Here is a 14,874-nt window from a genome sequence, read left to right as displayed (position 1 = left end):
GGGGGCAGGATGGGCTCGGGCAGGAGGAGCCCTGCTGGGTGAGGCAGCTCCCAGCACGGTGCGGGCGCTGGGGAAGGACCTGGGCATCTCGTCGCCTCTGGGCTCCGCTCCAGGTCACCCCTCGGCAGGCTGGGAGCAGGGGCTGACGCCTGGGTTTCAGCCCTGCTCTGCCCAGGCCGTGCTGGGTGGAGCGGGTTCACCTGAGCTGGGGATAAGCTGGCAGCTCCCCAGCGGGCGTGAGCGATGGGGCGCGGAGACTCGGGGCAGTTTAACCATTAAACCCTGGCGTCTTGGAGGAGGCAGAGGGCTGGGCCTGCCACTTCACACTGGACCTTGCCCCCTTCTCCCCCAGCTCTCCCACAAGCCATGAAGCAGACGGGAGGTGAGCCAGGGCCGGGGGCATGGGTGAGGGGCTAGCTCGGTCGCAGCTGCAGCTGCCTCCTTGGCAGGAGGGTCTGGGCTTGCTCCTGCAGAAATGGGTGGGGGGCTCCAGGCAGACAGTTCCCCCACCGCACAGACCAAGGGGTCCCCTGGGGAACTTGGAGAGGCCTCCCTGGGTAACACCCGGGGGCTAATCTGGCATCCAAACCTGGCCCCTTTCCTAGGGTGCCACCCTCCTCCTAAATCTCCTCTGATCCACAGTGGCCTATAGCGGAGACCCACCCCCACCGCCCAGCTCTGGGCCCCAGCTGCTCCTCTCTGCTCACGGTAGCCCAGGCTCACGATTGCTGGCTCCCCCATCCTCAGTTTGGCTGGCTGCTGCAGCACAGGGCTGGGTCATGAGTCCCAGGCGGACCGGGGCGAGCGGGTGGCCCCCAGGGTCCCCGTGCTGTCCGTGCTGCTGCCTTAGCACTTGCTGGCTGGAGCCGTGGCGGGGCTGAGACTTTTGGGGCTGCCCCAGCCCTGCACTAAGCCGCGATACGCTGCTGCGGAGGCCAGAGGTGCCGGCAGTCATTGGGCTGGGGAAATGGAGCGTGTGTGTGTACATGCATGTGCCTGCATGCCAGGGCACGTCGCACCAGTGTCCCTCCTGCCCGCAGCTCTGCAGGTCTCCCCACCCAGACAGACCATACCCGGCCATCCCCTGGGTTGGGCTGTGGATCTGGACCAGGGTGGAGAGCTCCCTGGGCTGGTTTTGTGCCCAACTAGATTGCACTCAGCTTGCTGCCCTGGACAGGCCGGGAGAGGGGGCCAAGCTGGCTGCGGTTGTGACAAGCTGCCAGTCTGACCCCAGCCTTCCCTTCGCAGGCCTCGAGGACACCAAGGACCTAGTCCTGTAAGTGCCAGCTGCTCCCACACCTCAGCTCTGGGGTCCCCTATAGCACCGCGCAGGGGGGACGACCCTTCCACGGCCATGTGGGTCTTTGCAGCTGCTAGGGCCAGTGCGAGCGTCACGGGCCTGGCGGGGACCCTGGATCGCTGCGGGCACTGCAGGAGTTGGGGGGACCCGTTGGGCTGGGCCACGGGGCAGGCACAGGGTCTAGGGCTCCAGCCTGGCTTCCCATCTTGTCCTCGCAGGAAGTTCACGTTCAACCCCAAGGACGGGATCGACAACCCAGCTCTGTCGCTGGCTGAGGACACAGGTAAGAGCCTCTGGGGCGGCCTGGCAGCACGGAGACGGGACAGCGGCCCAGTGGCGAGCTTGGACTGTCTGGCCCCTGCCAGCTCCATCCTCTCTTATTTGGACTCTGGGCACGAACAAACGCAGACCACGCAGGCCAGCCCTGCAGGATCACACCAGGGCATACTTGCACGGACACTCACGTGCTGCGTGCACACGGCGACCCGGGCAGGGCTGGATGTGTTCTGGACTATGGGAATATATGAGCCTACCACTCAGGTTGCCCACAGCTGCATCTGTGCCAAGACATGGGCAAGCAAGGCTATGGGTGCTCACGTATGCACGGGGCACGGGACATGCAGGCACATGTCAGCCGGAGGGAGTGGACTGAGATCCCCCAGGGCAGGACTGCAGCGTCCAGTCCTTGCATCCCTGCAGGCCCCCGTGGCCTGCCGGCCCCTGCTCAGGGTTGGGGGCAGGCTGGGCACCACACCACGCTCCCTGCCTCTGCTCCCCTGCAGACAGGGACAACGAGGGACAGCCCCGCTTCTACCTGCTGAGCCGCAGCCCCAGTGAAATCTTTGGCTTCTACCTGCGCACGGAGCTGGGGCACCCCGGGCACGTCATCCGACAGCTGGAGGCGGGGGGGCCAGCCCAGCGCCAGGGCCTGAAGGATGGCGACCGGCTCCTGCAGGTCAACGGTGAGGACGTGGACAGCATGGAGCACCTGAGGGTATGCCGGAGGCTTGCGGGGCTGGGGGGAGGTTGCATTGCTCTGCAGCTGGAGGGCCCCCCTGAGCCTGGAGGCTCCAGAACCCCCTGCCCCAGCTTCCAGGCATTGCTTCAAATCCATTAGCCCCAGAAACAAGTTTGCTGGGTCTCAGCCCAGCTCCCAGAAGCCAGCCCTCCCCCTGATGCTCCGTGGCCCTGGCTGCCTGCCCCACCGGGAAGCCCACGGTATCAGCCATGGGGCAGCGGCCCTAGGAGCGCCCCTCCAGGGCAGGACTGAACTCCCAGGCGTGGCAAGGCTGGGAGGTGAGCCTGGTCCTTGTCCCTGGTGAGTGGTGCCCCTGGCCCCAGTGGCAGGACTGACTGCGAAAGGGGCTCCGTGGCAGGTGGTGCAGAAGATCAAGGCCAGTGGGACCCGGGTGTCCGTGACCGTGCTGGACGGCAGCACCTACAAGGTGGCGAAGACCCTGGGCAGGGATGTGGGCGCGATGCTGCCGGGCATTGCAAGACCGCGTCTCTGCTACATCACCAAGGACAAGAGCGGCTTTGGCTTCAGCGTGTCTGCTCCAGAAGGTAACGGGGGCTGCGGGGCACTGCCGGCACCTCCTGTGCTTCAGCTCTGGTCCCCAGGCTGTGCTTCCCCGCTGCCGTGCCGTTAGGAGCCGACGTTACCCCCGGTTCTGCAACCCCGCAGGTGTGAAGGGCACGTTCCGGCTGTCCGTGGTGCATGACGGGCCGGCCGATAGGGCAGGGGTGCCTGATGGCTCCTGGCTCCTGGAGCTCAACGGGGCCAGCGTGAAGAACTGCTCCTACGCTCAGCTCAGCCGGAAGGTACCTGCCCCGCGTGGAGGCTGTGCCACGGGGAAGATGCCTTGAGTGTTGTCTCCCTCCTGCCTTCCCTGCCTCTGCCCTGCCCCTTGGCTGCTGCTCTGACCCCTGCCCTGGGCAGCCGCTAAGGGGCCCTGCTACCCACCTCCCCTCCTCCCTGTCCCCTTCTGCATCCGTCCTTTCCCGTTCCCACGGCTGGTGTTCCCCAGCCCCAGTCACGTCACCCTAGGTCTGAGGTCCAGGCGCCATCTCGGCGCCAGGTACCAGGCAGCCTTGGGGCCAAAAGTCCCTTGTCCTGAAGTCCCCCTGACCAAATCCCCCCTCGGGTACAGGCTGCTGTGGGTGTTCAATGCAGGCACTACGCTCGGGCCTGTCTGGCAGGGGGCACGAGGGGCTGTGAACCCCATCCGCAGGCTCCCATCAGGCTCACTCTGCGCCTTCCCCCCGCCCAGCTGAAGCAGAGTGGGGGCCAGGTGACGCTGCTGGTGCTGGACGCGGCAGACGAGGAGCTGTGCCGCCGCCGGGGCCTGCGGGTCACGGCCGCCATGGCCGATGCCTCCCGCCTGCCCTTCCGGGTTAGGAAGCTGCACATGGTGAAGGGCCCCAAGGGCTACGGGTTCCTGCTCCAGGAGGAGCCAGGCTGCAGCACGGGCATCGGTAAGGGGCTGGTGGCGGGAGCAGAGGGCTGGGATCCAGGGGCAGCCGGGCTCAACCCTGACACTGGCTGTGTGGGGGGCCCTGGGCATGTCCCTCCTTCCTTCATGCCTCAGTTTCCCCCTCTCCAACCTCCCTCCAAGGGGACGCTGGTGCATGGGTGCCTTTGGGTTGTCTCTCTCTGTTCTCCCCACACCCTCCAGGGCAGTTCCTGCGGGAGGTGGATGTGGGGCTGCCAGCTGAGCGGGCAGGCATGAGGGAGGGTGACCGGCTGCTGGCGGTGAATGGCAAGAGCGTGGAGGAGCTGGACCACCAGCAGATTGTGCTGCTCATCCGGGCCAGCGGCCCCCAGGTGACGCTGCTGGTCATCGATGCCCAAGGAAATGCCTTCTTCAATGCAGTACGTCCCAAGGGGCTGGCCACGTGGTCCCAGCCCTGTGGGGTCACCAGTGCCCCTGGCAGAGGGGGCCGGGGCATATCTCCAGCCAAGCCCCTTGGCTCTTCCAGATAGGGCTGTCCCCACTGCTCTTCTACGAGGACCAGGATGCTGCATCGGGCGCTCATGCCTCCTCTCCCGGCCTGCCCCACACCCCCTGCCACAACCCCCATGCTGGGGGGCCACAGGACATCACCACGCAGGTAATAGCACCTGACAGGGGCAGCTCCAGGACTGTGCCCAGCCCAGCCCCACCTGGCCCCTCTGAGAGCGTGGATGCCCAGCCTCATACCCGGATCTGCCCTCCTGCCCCCAACTGATTTCCCAGCTTGAGCTGCTGCAGTGTGTGGGGGCCTCGGTTTGGGAGCTAGGACTCCTGGGTGCTGTTCGTCCCAGGGCAGTCTGGGGTCAGAGCCAGAGGGTCCCTGCCTCGCCCACCAGTGGGTCACCCTGGAGAGGGGCAGGGGGGTTTCTGAGCTGCGGGCCTGCTCTCCCCAGGCAGTTCTGGGGGCAGCCGGGGACGCAGTGACCCTGGTCAGGGGCAGGAAGGTGGAGCAGCAGGCGGCAGAGAGCCGCCCCCAGTTGATGCTCCCAGAGGGGGAGCAGGGCGGATGCCGCAGCTCCTGGGACCCCGACCTCCTTGCTGCGGCTAAGCATGCCCACGCTGGGGAGGCTGCTGCTGGGACCGTGACCCTGCTGCTGGGGTCTGGGCAGGTTAGTGTGGGAAGCCCAGACCCCTCCTGCTACTCCAGATCCCCCGCACGTGCATTACCCCGGGGCAAGGGGCTCTGCGGAGGGTGCGGAGCTGGGGGGGCCTGGGCAGCCCCCAGCTGTAGCCATGGTGTCTGAGACTTAGCAGCTCTCACCTGGTGAGGAGGCTGTCCTCAGAAGTGGGAAGGGGACAAGTCTCCAAGCAGAGGGGGATTGGGTCATGCCAGGGCTTTCGGTTCCTCTGCTCCTGCCCCTTCCCCTTCCCCAGCTGAAGCACAGCCCTGCGCTGCCCAGCAGGGCTCTGGGGCAGGTGGAGCTGCTGGGGCTGCCCTTCCTCTGTGCCATGCAGGCATCACCGTGGGAGGGCCCAAAGGAGATGAGTCAGTCGCTGTAGCTGCTCTGCGGCCCCCAGCGCTGCAGAGCCCCCGGCGCACGCTTTGCACACACGTTGCACTGAGATTCCTTCCCTGACGGCACGTCCCAGCGAAGGGCTGCACTGACCGGCTTGGAGCACAGGACATCCTGGCACAGGAACAGGGCTCCCCGGTGTCTCCGGGGACAGCGGTGGCTCTGCCTGCGAGGGCACCCCTGGAAACCACCCAGCAGCGGCCCATCGATCGCTAACAGGCATGGCTGCCCCGCTCGGAGCTGGAAGACAAGCCTGGCTTTGCCCACTTGCTGCTCACACACAGAGGAGATGGGCTAAAGCAGCGAAGCCACTGCAGTCCCGGCTTTAATCACAACCCTGCCCGGCCCTGGGGACCCAGCTGGCAGGAGGAGAGGAGAACAATTTGGGTGGGGGGGAACGGGACCATGGGGGCAGCTCCTTGGCTGCTGGATGCTGGCACCAGCCCCATGGGGATGGGACCTGACCTAGAGGGGCTCTGGTCTGGTTGGCAGAAGGAGCTGGCTCGGGTCTACAGGGACGGGCCCACAGGGAGCACCTGACCCCCGACACGGTGCCCGTTTCTGCAGAAGAGGGGGAGAGCTTGTCCCTTCCCTGCAGCGAGCCCTGGTGCAGCATTCCCCCACCCCCTGCAATCATGTCATGCAATCAAAGCCCAATTAAATCATCTGAACCGCTGATCACTGCAGCAGCCTTGAAGCTGCAGGAATGATCTCGGGGTGAGGCAGGCCTCAGCAAGGGCCCCGGGCTCCCCGCTGCAGGGAGCTGGCTCTGCCCGGGGCTCTGGAGGGAGGTCAGGCTGCCAGACAGCCGCACCGGGCACTGCCGCAGCTTGGGAGAAGGCCTAGGGGAACATTGCTGGGTGCTGCTGCCGGGGGCCTGGCAGAGTTGGGCATCGCCCCTGCCCCGGCTCTGTGCCAGGCCGGGCGCTACATCTCCAGGGGGTTGAGGCCGAAGTCTCGCAGCCTCTCTTTGTTCTCCATGTGGATGGCCGTGGCTTCCCGCTCCCAGCGCAGCTTCGCAGAGGCCAGCTTGGCCAGGACACCATCCAGGCTGCCCTGTGGGGGCAGGGGGGAGTCAGGCACAGTGGGATGCGTGCATGGGTGTGTGGCAGCAGGCAGTGCCTCAGGAGCCTAGACGCCAGGGCAAGGGGCACCCCCATACACTCAGCTTCTGTGCCTCCAGGTCACTGCCCCCCTCTCCCCATGTCTGGGAGCAGGAGGCAGCAGGGGACTCCATGAGCTTCCCTGCCCTTTCCGCTGGCACCTAGGGGGTCCAGCCTCATCGCCACCGCCCCGCGGGGCGACTCACGTGCAGGATCTGCTCGTACTCAGTCTTCATGGTGTCGATCTTGGCCTGCAGCTCGGTGAGGCTCCGGTCTTTCTCGCCCAGTGCCCGCTGACTCTCCTCCCGGGCCTGCTGGCTCTCCTGGCGGCACACGGCTGCAGGGGGGTGGGGGTGAGAAGGTGCAGGGTTGGGGGCTGAGCAGCTGCAGGAATCAATAAGGGGTGGCAGGAGCGGGGGAGACTGCGGGAGCTGGAATGAGCTGGCATGTCGATGTCCCAGCGTGATCCACGGGCATCGGGCACAGGGTCTAGTCTGATATCTCTGGCAATGCCTAGTGATGTGGTGCTGCTAGGGAGAAGAACCCACCATGGCAGGGAGAGGGGGATTTGTACCGAGCTGCTCCTGGAGCTGTGTCACCTCGGCCTCCAGGCACTGGATGCGAGTCTCTGTCTGCCGCTGCAGCTCCTGGTACTGCCGGATCATCTCTGCTGGGAGAACAGGGCTGAGCCCAGCTGCCAGAGTCAAGTCCCTGGCTGCGTCACTTATACACCAGGCGCACAGGCCACTAAGGGACTTGCCCATGGCCACCCAGGAAGCCTGTGGTACACCATCCCCAGCTCCCAGGGCCTGTGAAACCCCATGGGGGGGGCCGAGCTAGAGCATTCTGCAGGGCAAGGGGGGATGGGGGGCTCTGTAGCTAGGTGGGGGTGACTGGGGGTAGCCTAGGGTGGCACAATGATGGCAGAACTGCTCGCCCTGCAGGGCCCTGCATGGAACGGAGCCAAAGGAAACACGGGGCAGCCCATGGCACTGCTCCCAGCCTGCTGCACCCAGCCCGGCGTCCCCTGCACACCTACCAGCTCTGACCCACCTTCATAAATGTCCCTCTTGTCCTCCCGCGCTGCCTCCAGCTCCTGCTCCAGCTCCTGCAGCCGCAGCTGCAGCCCCTCGCTGTCCGCCTTCGCCTGCCTGGCCACATCCCTCCGGAGCACTGGAAGTGACCGGCGGGTTAGGACCCTGCCCTGTGCTCTCTTCTTGTCAGCCGACCCTGGCCAGACGCTGGCAGCATTACGCCGGCACAGCTGCCGGGAGCAGCCACGGGCCCCTCCTGGCTTGGGGTTGGGTGCTGGCTTGGACCCTATGGGGCTGCAGGGGAAGCCCACAGGGGGTGTCAGTGAAGATCCTCAGCTGGGCGACCATGGGACCAGCGGTGCTCCCAGCAGCGCAGGGAACTGCTGTGGCTGTGCGAGTCCCTGGCCCCAGCTCCTTGCTCCTGGGCTGATTCCTGGAGGCGTTCACCAGCTCTGTGGGCAGAGGGGATCCCTGCAACCATCCCGGGCTTGCTGTGCCCCAGGGCGTCCACCACCTCGCAGCAGCACATCTCAGATGCGGGCCAGTGCATGGCAACGGTCCTACATGGGGAGCTGGTCTGTACCACCCTGCCCACAGTCTGCCCCTCCTGTCACCTGGCATGGCTCATGTCCCCACTGCCCGCCCAGGCCGGGGGCTTACCCAGGTGCCTCCTGAGGGTGTCCACCTCCAGAGCTGTCTTCCAGGACTCCTCAGCTTCCCTTGCTGCTGGCAGACAGACCACAAGCACACATGCAAGACGGAGCATGGCTGGGCATCGGACGCCTCCTCCCTGGGCTGGGAGGAGCCCGGGTAAGAGCTCAAGCATGTGGGGCAGGGGTTCAGGATCCCCCAGGGCTCTGATCCAGAAGCCTTGGCTTTCCTATAGCCTCCAAGGGAAGCTGGGGTCTCCCCGCCCCATCGGGGCCAGTCCCGGGCTGATCTCAAAACTGCTCTGCACCTGGGAAATGGGGAACATGGCACTGGCTTCAAGCAGGATGAGTTGGTGCCTGTGTCCCATATACCCCCGCCACTGGGTTTCCCTGCTTATGCTGGTTACAGCCCAGTGGGAGGCGCGGGGCTCGTCAGGGTGGTCGGAGGCTCATCCTGGCCCCTGGCTCCAGCCGCCTGCTGCCTCTCATCAGCCAGGACGGTGGGCTGCATTGCGATGGGGGGGAGCTGAGAGGGGACATGGTGCATCCCTGCAGCCTGGGGGGCAGGACCTGGGGAAGGTTTCTGCCCACGCATGGGATTCCCGCTCACCTGCTGCAGGCTGCTTCTTCTTCTGCCTCCCTCCTTTCTTCCCCTTGCCCTTGGCCTTGGGGGCCATGCTCCTGGTTTGTCGGTGCGGAGAAGCGGACAAGGGGTATCGAGGCTCCCCCAGAGCTTCTCAGCGATGCTGCACGGAGGAGAGGCCGGATGGGAAGGCCACTTCAGCCCGGCATTCCCTGCACAGGCTGCAGGCACGGAGGGAACGGAGGCAGACCGCGCTCGCAGCTGGGCTGTACCATCCCCGGGCAGCACGAAAGGTAACCGAGACCCCCAGAAGTCCTCTGCCATGGGGCACTGGGGGAACACCCCATCCATCTCTCACATCATCCCTCTAGCAGTCAACACCTCCCCCAGGGATCGCCGGGCCCAAGCCACAGCTGGGGAGACCGAGGCACAGAACACAAAGGAGGCAAACCCAACAAAACAAATCAACCCAAGCCCTCCCCCCACAACATCCCGACTCCCAGTGCTCCCTGCCCAGCCCATAGCCCCCCCGCAATCCCTCCCAGCCTCCTGTTCTGCTATCTCTTTCCGTTTGCTGCACTAAAACCAGCCACGTGCTGCAGCAGCTCTGCAAGGGGAAGAGGCTTGCAGACGATCATTCCCAATGCATCTCCCCCAACCTCGAGTACCTGGAAGCGAAGGGCTTCTTGCATGCGAGGCTGCGGATTTCCAGCAGGAAATGTATCTGGCCTGGCATGAATGGCGTCGGGAAAGCCAATCAGCTGGGAAGGCACACGCAGGCTGGTGTTGGGGAGCCTATCCCAGCCTGGGAAAAGCGGCAGCGTTGCATTGCTAGGCAGCAGGCTGCTGGCTGCTATAGCGACTGGGAAGCTTGGCAGCCAGGAGCCTGGCTGCAGGGTCTGGGGCAGCCCCAGGGCTTGGCAGATCCCACCTCCTTTGCATCCAAGGTGCTGGAAGGGGGAAGGCTGTGGCATCTCCCGGCATTGCCGCACAGCAGCTGAGCCAGGGTCAGACGGGCTGGCAGAGCAGCCCACAGCCCCACGCCTGCTCCCGGACCCGCGCGCACACGCAACGTGGCAGAGGGTGACACATGTGTACAGAGAAACAGCTCCCAGGCTCAGACACGCACGTGCACGCACGCATGCAACCGCGCGGACTCGTGCTTTCTATGTGTGTCACGTTTTCTGGGCAGAGGCCTTGCTCCTGCCCTTGGGGAGGTCAGGCTGTGGAGCCGGACGTGCAGAGGCCTGCTGTGTGACTGATCCCCTTCGCCTTTGCCTGAAACCCGTCGGGATGTCTTCAACCTGCTCTTTCCCAGGTGGATGGTGCCTCCCCACACTGTGATCTGCCTTGTTTAGGGCAGAGATGGGAGCGTGTGCTTTGCCTCCCTGCCTATGTGGCCTGCGCTCCCTCTGTGCCTCAGTTTCCCCACGTGTCAGATGAGGGCGGGACTCCATGGAGCTCCTAGGTGACGACTCGAGCCAGATCCCTGGCTGGTGCAGGAGCCTGGCTGCTTGCACTGGCTGCAGGTCTGGCCCCATGTGTGTGAGCGAACCACCGGGAGCTTTGCCCGCGTGAGGATGGATCAGGACTGACCCTGGGAGGGCTGATTCTGGTGATGCCCAGTGCCTGGATCTGCAGCTGGACCGAACCCAAAGGCCTTTTCCACCTACCCGGGGTCGCACAACGTGGAGCATGATGGTGAGACAGAGTCCAGGGAACCAGCACGAGGCCAGCAGGCCGAGTGGCAATGGTGGCACGTGCTTGTGACTCTTTGTTGCAGATGGAGTCTTTATTCAAGCTCCCTGCAGCACAGCGGTCCCAGCTTGCAACCTCTCATATCGAGTCTCAGCTCCAGTCAGTTTGTGTTAATCTCACCTATCATTTAGCAGGTGAAAGGAAGTCACTGGTCCTCAGAGACGTGGAGAAAAGCCTGATCCCTGATCCGCGTGTTCAAAACGGTTGAAAATGAATACAAGGAGTTGATTAAAAAATAAATACATCTCCCAATCTAGGGGTCTTGATTCTGATTTTGTGACTCAAGCTCCCCCAAGGCAACGGTACCACAGCCCTGCTCTTCACATTTCTCCTTCCACAATCTCCCTCTAGCGTGGGAGCACTGTGGTTTTGCAGGCTCAGGCCACCTCTGATGGAGGGGGAAGGGAACGGGAAGCAGAGAGATGAATTCCAGAAGGGCTTTTGCTTTCGGCACCGTTGTCAACCAGATCACCCCAAGGGACGCCGACAAGCTCCTGCACATTGTTCCTGAGATGCCTTATTAGCTGGCCGTTCTCGCTGCCGTCTGCAGCATTCAGAGGGAGATGGATGGCAGGCTCGGAGCGCTGTGCTGGAGCAAGCAGGTTTTCTCCCCAGCGGCAGAGGAGCTGCATGAAGGCAAATGGGGCTCCACATGGGGAGAAAGGGTGTGTGAGATGAGACCCCAGACTCACCTGTTGCTGGTAAGGCCTCCTGGTGCTGTGTCTTTGCTGCCTTCTTGGCACTTCCTCAGGCTTCAGGAGCACACTGATTCATAGATTCATTGATTGTAAGGCCAGAAGGGACCTTGGAAGATCATCAGGTCCAGCCCCCTGCACCAAGCAGGAAAGGCTCTTGCAAGGCATGATTATAGTAGTACCCCACTATGGCTCTGCGGGAAGCAGCGGGCCCTCTCTGTGGGTCCTGGTCGCTGCTTTTATGCAAAGCCTGCCTCTCAGGAGAGCTTAACTACATGTCCCAAGCTGGGGCAGCGGAGACATGCTCCCACGGCCCTTTCCGGCCAGGAGCAGTCCTGTTCCCCAGCTAAGGGGACTCTGTGACAGCCTAGCTAAGTACCTACCCAGGGTCAGGTCAGGGCCAAGACAGGCAGAAAGTGGTGTGAAGCGTTCCCCTGAGGTTAACTCAAGTGCAGCTGCTCACACCTCTATTGGCAGAACGTGCCGAGTCGGGGAAGGCAATGCACCCAGGTCAAATTTTGGCTCCTATAGCACTCAGAGGCAGAGGGCAGAGGCCCTGAGAACAGGGGAGAGCACGGATGTGAAGAGGCTACCAGATCACATGGGCACTGGGCGCCGAGCAGGGATGAGGAGAGGGAGGACCACACCAGCAAGCCCAAGGCCTGGAGGCACAGGATCTGTTGCCTTCTCCAGTCAAGTTTTCCAAAGCCAAGCGAGAGGTCTGTCAGTCCCAGTGCGCTCAGCCCCAGGACGATAATACCATCGGCCTGGCTCCACTTCCGGATTTTTTTTAAAGTGGAAAATATTTGACGCATAGAAGAAGGAACCTGGCTTTTCAAAATAGGGAACTGTTCCTGTTTTGCAACATCTGTGCAATGCTCGTGGCTGAGCAACCCTGGGGGAGGGATGGGAGGCTACTAATGAAGTGACAGGGGTCAAGGAGCTGGGTTGGAGAAGCAGCAAATCCCTTCTTGAGTGCTAGCTCTGTTGCCTTTGTAGAGGAACTGGAGCAGGCAGGGGATTGCCAAATCAGCAGCATCTGGGCTTTACACCAGGGCGTTCAGTGTGAACAGGCAGAAATCTCTCTGATGTATCCTTTTGTGTTAAAAAGTAGAGATTTGGCTCAATGGGGATGTTGCCCTGATTTGTTTTGCTTTCCCTGAATTGTTTTTCAAGAAAGGAAAAAAAAAAAACCTGGGAAAATACCTCCCCCCTCAAAAAAAAAAAATATTTGAAATGTTTTAAACAGAAGACGCTGGTTATTCCTGTCAACTTCACGTTTCCCTCCTACATGTACGTCACTTTGAGTAGGGTCCATTGATAGTAACGCTAAATAAAAAGCTCAAACAAATCCTCCACTTGCTTCTAAACCAGTTTTACGGTCATTTGTTGATGTGCCAAAAGGTGTGAGGGTGTTTTGATCTGGGACAGACTCTTCCCCCCACCACTATAATTGCAAACAAACCTCTTCCCTCAGGTCAGGCGGAGCCCCTTTGGAATACATGCACGGGTGGCAAATGCATGGACGCTCAGACTGGAAACCAGGCTCCTGACTGGATGCGAAGGACCCAGTGGAGCAACTGGGCAGATGTTTGCCTTGAGGTCCTTGGTCCGCATGTCCCCTGCACCTCCTGACCTGGAGGGCTCCGGGCACTGGCAGCAGCCCTCCGTGCCAATGGGGCTTCATTGCAGCAGGAACTGGGCATGGGGGATTTTGCTGGGATGGAGCATGCGTTATGCTCAGCCATTTCCCCCCTGCTTTTGGTGGACGTGTCTCCTGCAACAGGCAGGAGACGGCCCGGATGGTAAAAATCACAGTTAAAAATATCCCCTTTATTTAAATCCGCTTTGTACAGCTGCAAATTTACATGGGCCAAGGGCTTAACCTTCTTCCCATTTCATGGTCTTCACATAGATTCCGTTTATTCAGCTCTCCAACTCGCTTTCTAATGGGGGCAATCCGGGTCTGTGGGCAGACTGCGCTGGGTAAGAAGCCACACCGTCAGAATCCTCCTCGGTGCCAAAACAGACAAGCCCAGGGGCCTCACTAACCTCATTTCTATATGAACATCCTACCTGTGCACCCAGCGGATGAGAAACTACCCCGTGGATGTGTGCCATGGCCAGCAGCTCCTCACGTGCTGAGTTCCCACAGTGCTGCAGTGCTTTCCCAGCCCAGCTCCTAGCTTGGACCCATATTCCCACCCCCCCGGGTGCTCCTGCCTGGCCCTTCACTAGGGGTCTTCACAGGCCGTCCAGGAGTCTAATTTGAGGAGCTGACTTTTGCAGTGGATGTGTCTGCCATTGCACAGTACGGCAGATGCACTGACAGTCGCAGTCTCCTGCTCATTGTCTGTGGCAAACTGGCTTTGCTGTAGAGTGAGAGATTTCACCTTGCTGCCGGTTTCTGAGAAAAGGACGATTTATCCTGCAGTGCCGCAGACACTTGTAAGCACAGGCCTGGGGACCCTTCCCGGGAGTTCATGGTAACCAGCAGCTTTGGGGCCTGATCCCAGCTGGCCTCAGCTTTCTTGTTCTTGGGCAGGGGTTTATTTCATATCCTTCAAGTCAGAGCCTGCAGGGGGGAAGGCATGAGCCCCCGGGTGAGTCCACCCTCCTCCCACCCCAAAGCAATCGGGACACAGCTCATTGGGAAGGTCCAGGGATCCCCCCTCATGGGGACTCTGCAACTGCACAAATGGCAACCGGTTAATATTTCACGTGCAGTTAAATCCAGCCAGATTTAAAATACATTTTAAAAAGCAATATTTTAAAATTGCAATGATGTAAATGCAATATTAAAATTGTGGATTTAAATGCACGGTGTAAATAGGCCCGATTTACATGCAATAATTCAATCACGGGTTTAAAAGCACTGTTTCAGCAGCCCTGATTTAAATGCAACATTTAAATTGTTCTTATTTCAATGCAATATTTCAATCACGGATTTAAACGCATGGCTTAAATAGCCCTGATTTAAACGTGGCATTTAAACCGTCCGTACTTAAATATAATATTTAAATTGTGCTGATTTAAAACACGATGTTTAAATCGTGGATTTAAAGGCATGGTTGAAATTGCCTTGATTTAAAACGCAGCATTTACAACGTGTTTATCTAAATGCAATCTTTCAATTGCAGATTTAAACGCATGGTTTCACTAGCCCCGATTTAAAGGCAACATTTCAATCGTTCTTCTTTAAATACAATATTTCAATCGAGAATTTAAAGGCATTTTTAAAATAGCCCTGATTCAAAGGCAATATTTAAACCGTTCTTATTTAAATGCAATATTTAAATAGCTTATTGAAACACACCGTTCCGATGGCCCCGATTTAAATACAGTATTTAAATTGCTCTGATTGAAATGCAACATGCAAATAGGCTGTTTAAATGCACTATTTAAATAGCCCTGGTTTAAAAGCGTGTTTAAAGGGCCGTGTTTTAAATGCCCCATTTAAATCGCCCCCATGTAAGCCTGTGGTCCGGGCGTGACTCCGCTCCGCCCAGCGCGGCCACGCCCATCAGGGCTCTGCCCTCACCAAACATGGCCGCCGGGAAGGCCTCGCTGCCGCGCTGCGCACGCTCCGCCCGGCAGTCAGCGGAGCGGAAGGAGGAGGCGGTGCCCTAGCCGCGAGGGGGCGGGGCTCGGCAAAAGGAAGCGCGGGCCGGCAGGGCCCGTGCAGCCAATCCGCAGGGGCCCCTCCGCAGCGAGGGGCGCGGCC

General features: G+C 61.0%; 2 protein-coding genes and 1 long non-coding RNA gene across 8 annotated transcripts; 2 read left to right on the top strand and 1 right to left on the bottom strand.

The window, feature by feature from the left end:
- Nucleotides 1–2: 2 nt before the first annotated feature.
- PDZD3 (PDZ domain containing 3) lies at nucleotides 3–6,003 on the top strand. Of its 5 annotated transcripts, none has more exons than XM_019547088.1 (10): nucleotides 3–382; nucleotides 1,249–1,276; nucleotides 1,519–1,583; nucleotides 2,083–2,294; nucleotides 2,677–2,863; nucleotides 2,985–3,121; nucleotides 3,571–3,775; nucleotides 3,976–4,172; nucleotides 4,280–4,411; nucleotides 4,707–5,171. In XM_019547088.1, exons 1-10 carry the CDS (start codon nucleotides 367–369, stop codon nucleotides 5,055–5,057), a joined length of 1,530 nt encoding a protein of 509 aa, XP_019402633.1. In that variant the 5' UTR covers nucleotides 3–366; the 3' UTR covers nucleotides 5,058–5,171. The 5 variants fall into 5 exon arrangements, with proteins under 5 accessions (XP_019402633.1, XP_019402631.1, XP_019402635.1 ...); XM_019547089.1 differs by lacking the exons at nucleotides 3–382; nucleotides 4,707–5,171 and adding exons at nucleotides 4,620–4,630; nucleotides 5,256–6,003 and having other exon boundaries at nucleotides 758–1,276; nucleotides 4,280–4,404; XM_019547086.1 differs by lacking the exon at nucleotides 3–382 and having other exon boundaries at nucleotides 740–1,276; nucleotides 4,707–5,176.
- Nucleotides 5,431–10,288, bottom strand: CCDC153 (coiled-coil domain containing 153). Of its 2 annotated transcripts, XM_019547093.1 has the most exons (6): nucleotides 8,725–10,288; nucleotides 8,125–8,187; nucleotides 7,484–7,603; nucleotides 7,005–7,097; nucleotides 6,637–6,767; nucleotides 5,431–6,383 (listed from the first exon to the last, which is right to left on the bottom strand). In XM_019547093.1, the coding sequence occupies exons 1-6, from the start codon at nucleotides 8,789–8,791 to the stop codon at nucleotides 6,255–6,257; spliced, it is 603 nt and encodes a 200-aa protein (XP_019402638.1). In that variant the 5' UTR covers nucleotides 8,792–10,288; the 3' UTR covers nucleotides 5,431–6,254. The 2 variants fall into 2 exon arrangements, with proteins under 2 accessions (XP_019402638.1, XP_019402637.1); XM_019547092.1 differs by lacking the exon at nucleotides 8,725–10,288 and having other exon boundaries at nucleotides 8,125–8,715.
- On the top strand, nucleotides 8,903–10,676 carry LOC109318064. Its single transcript, XR_002103174.1, has 3 exons — nucleotides 8,903–8,990; nucleotides 9,645–10,398; nucleotides 10,587–10,676. It is a non-coding gene; the product is annotated as an uncharacterized LOC109318064 (long non-coding RNA).
- The last annotated feature ends 4,198 nt before the right edge of the window (nucleotides 10,677–14,874 follow it).

This window comes from Crocodylus porosus, unplaced genomic scaffold (assembly GCF_001723895.1).
Source record: "Crocodylus porosus isolate Cpor-Errol unplaced genomic scaffold, CroPor_comp1, whole genome shotgun sequence".
In the NCBI taxonomy this organism is placed as follows: Eukaryota; Metazoa; Chordata; order Crocodylia; family Crocodylidae; genus Crocodylus; species Crocodylus porosus.
The sequence above is the reverse complement of the archived record's forward strand: the minus strand, read 5'-3'. Positions and strand labels throughout refer to the sequence as shown.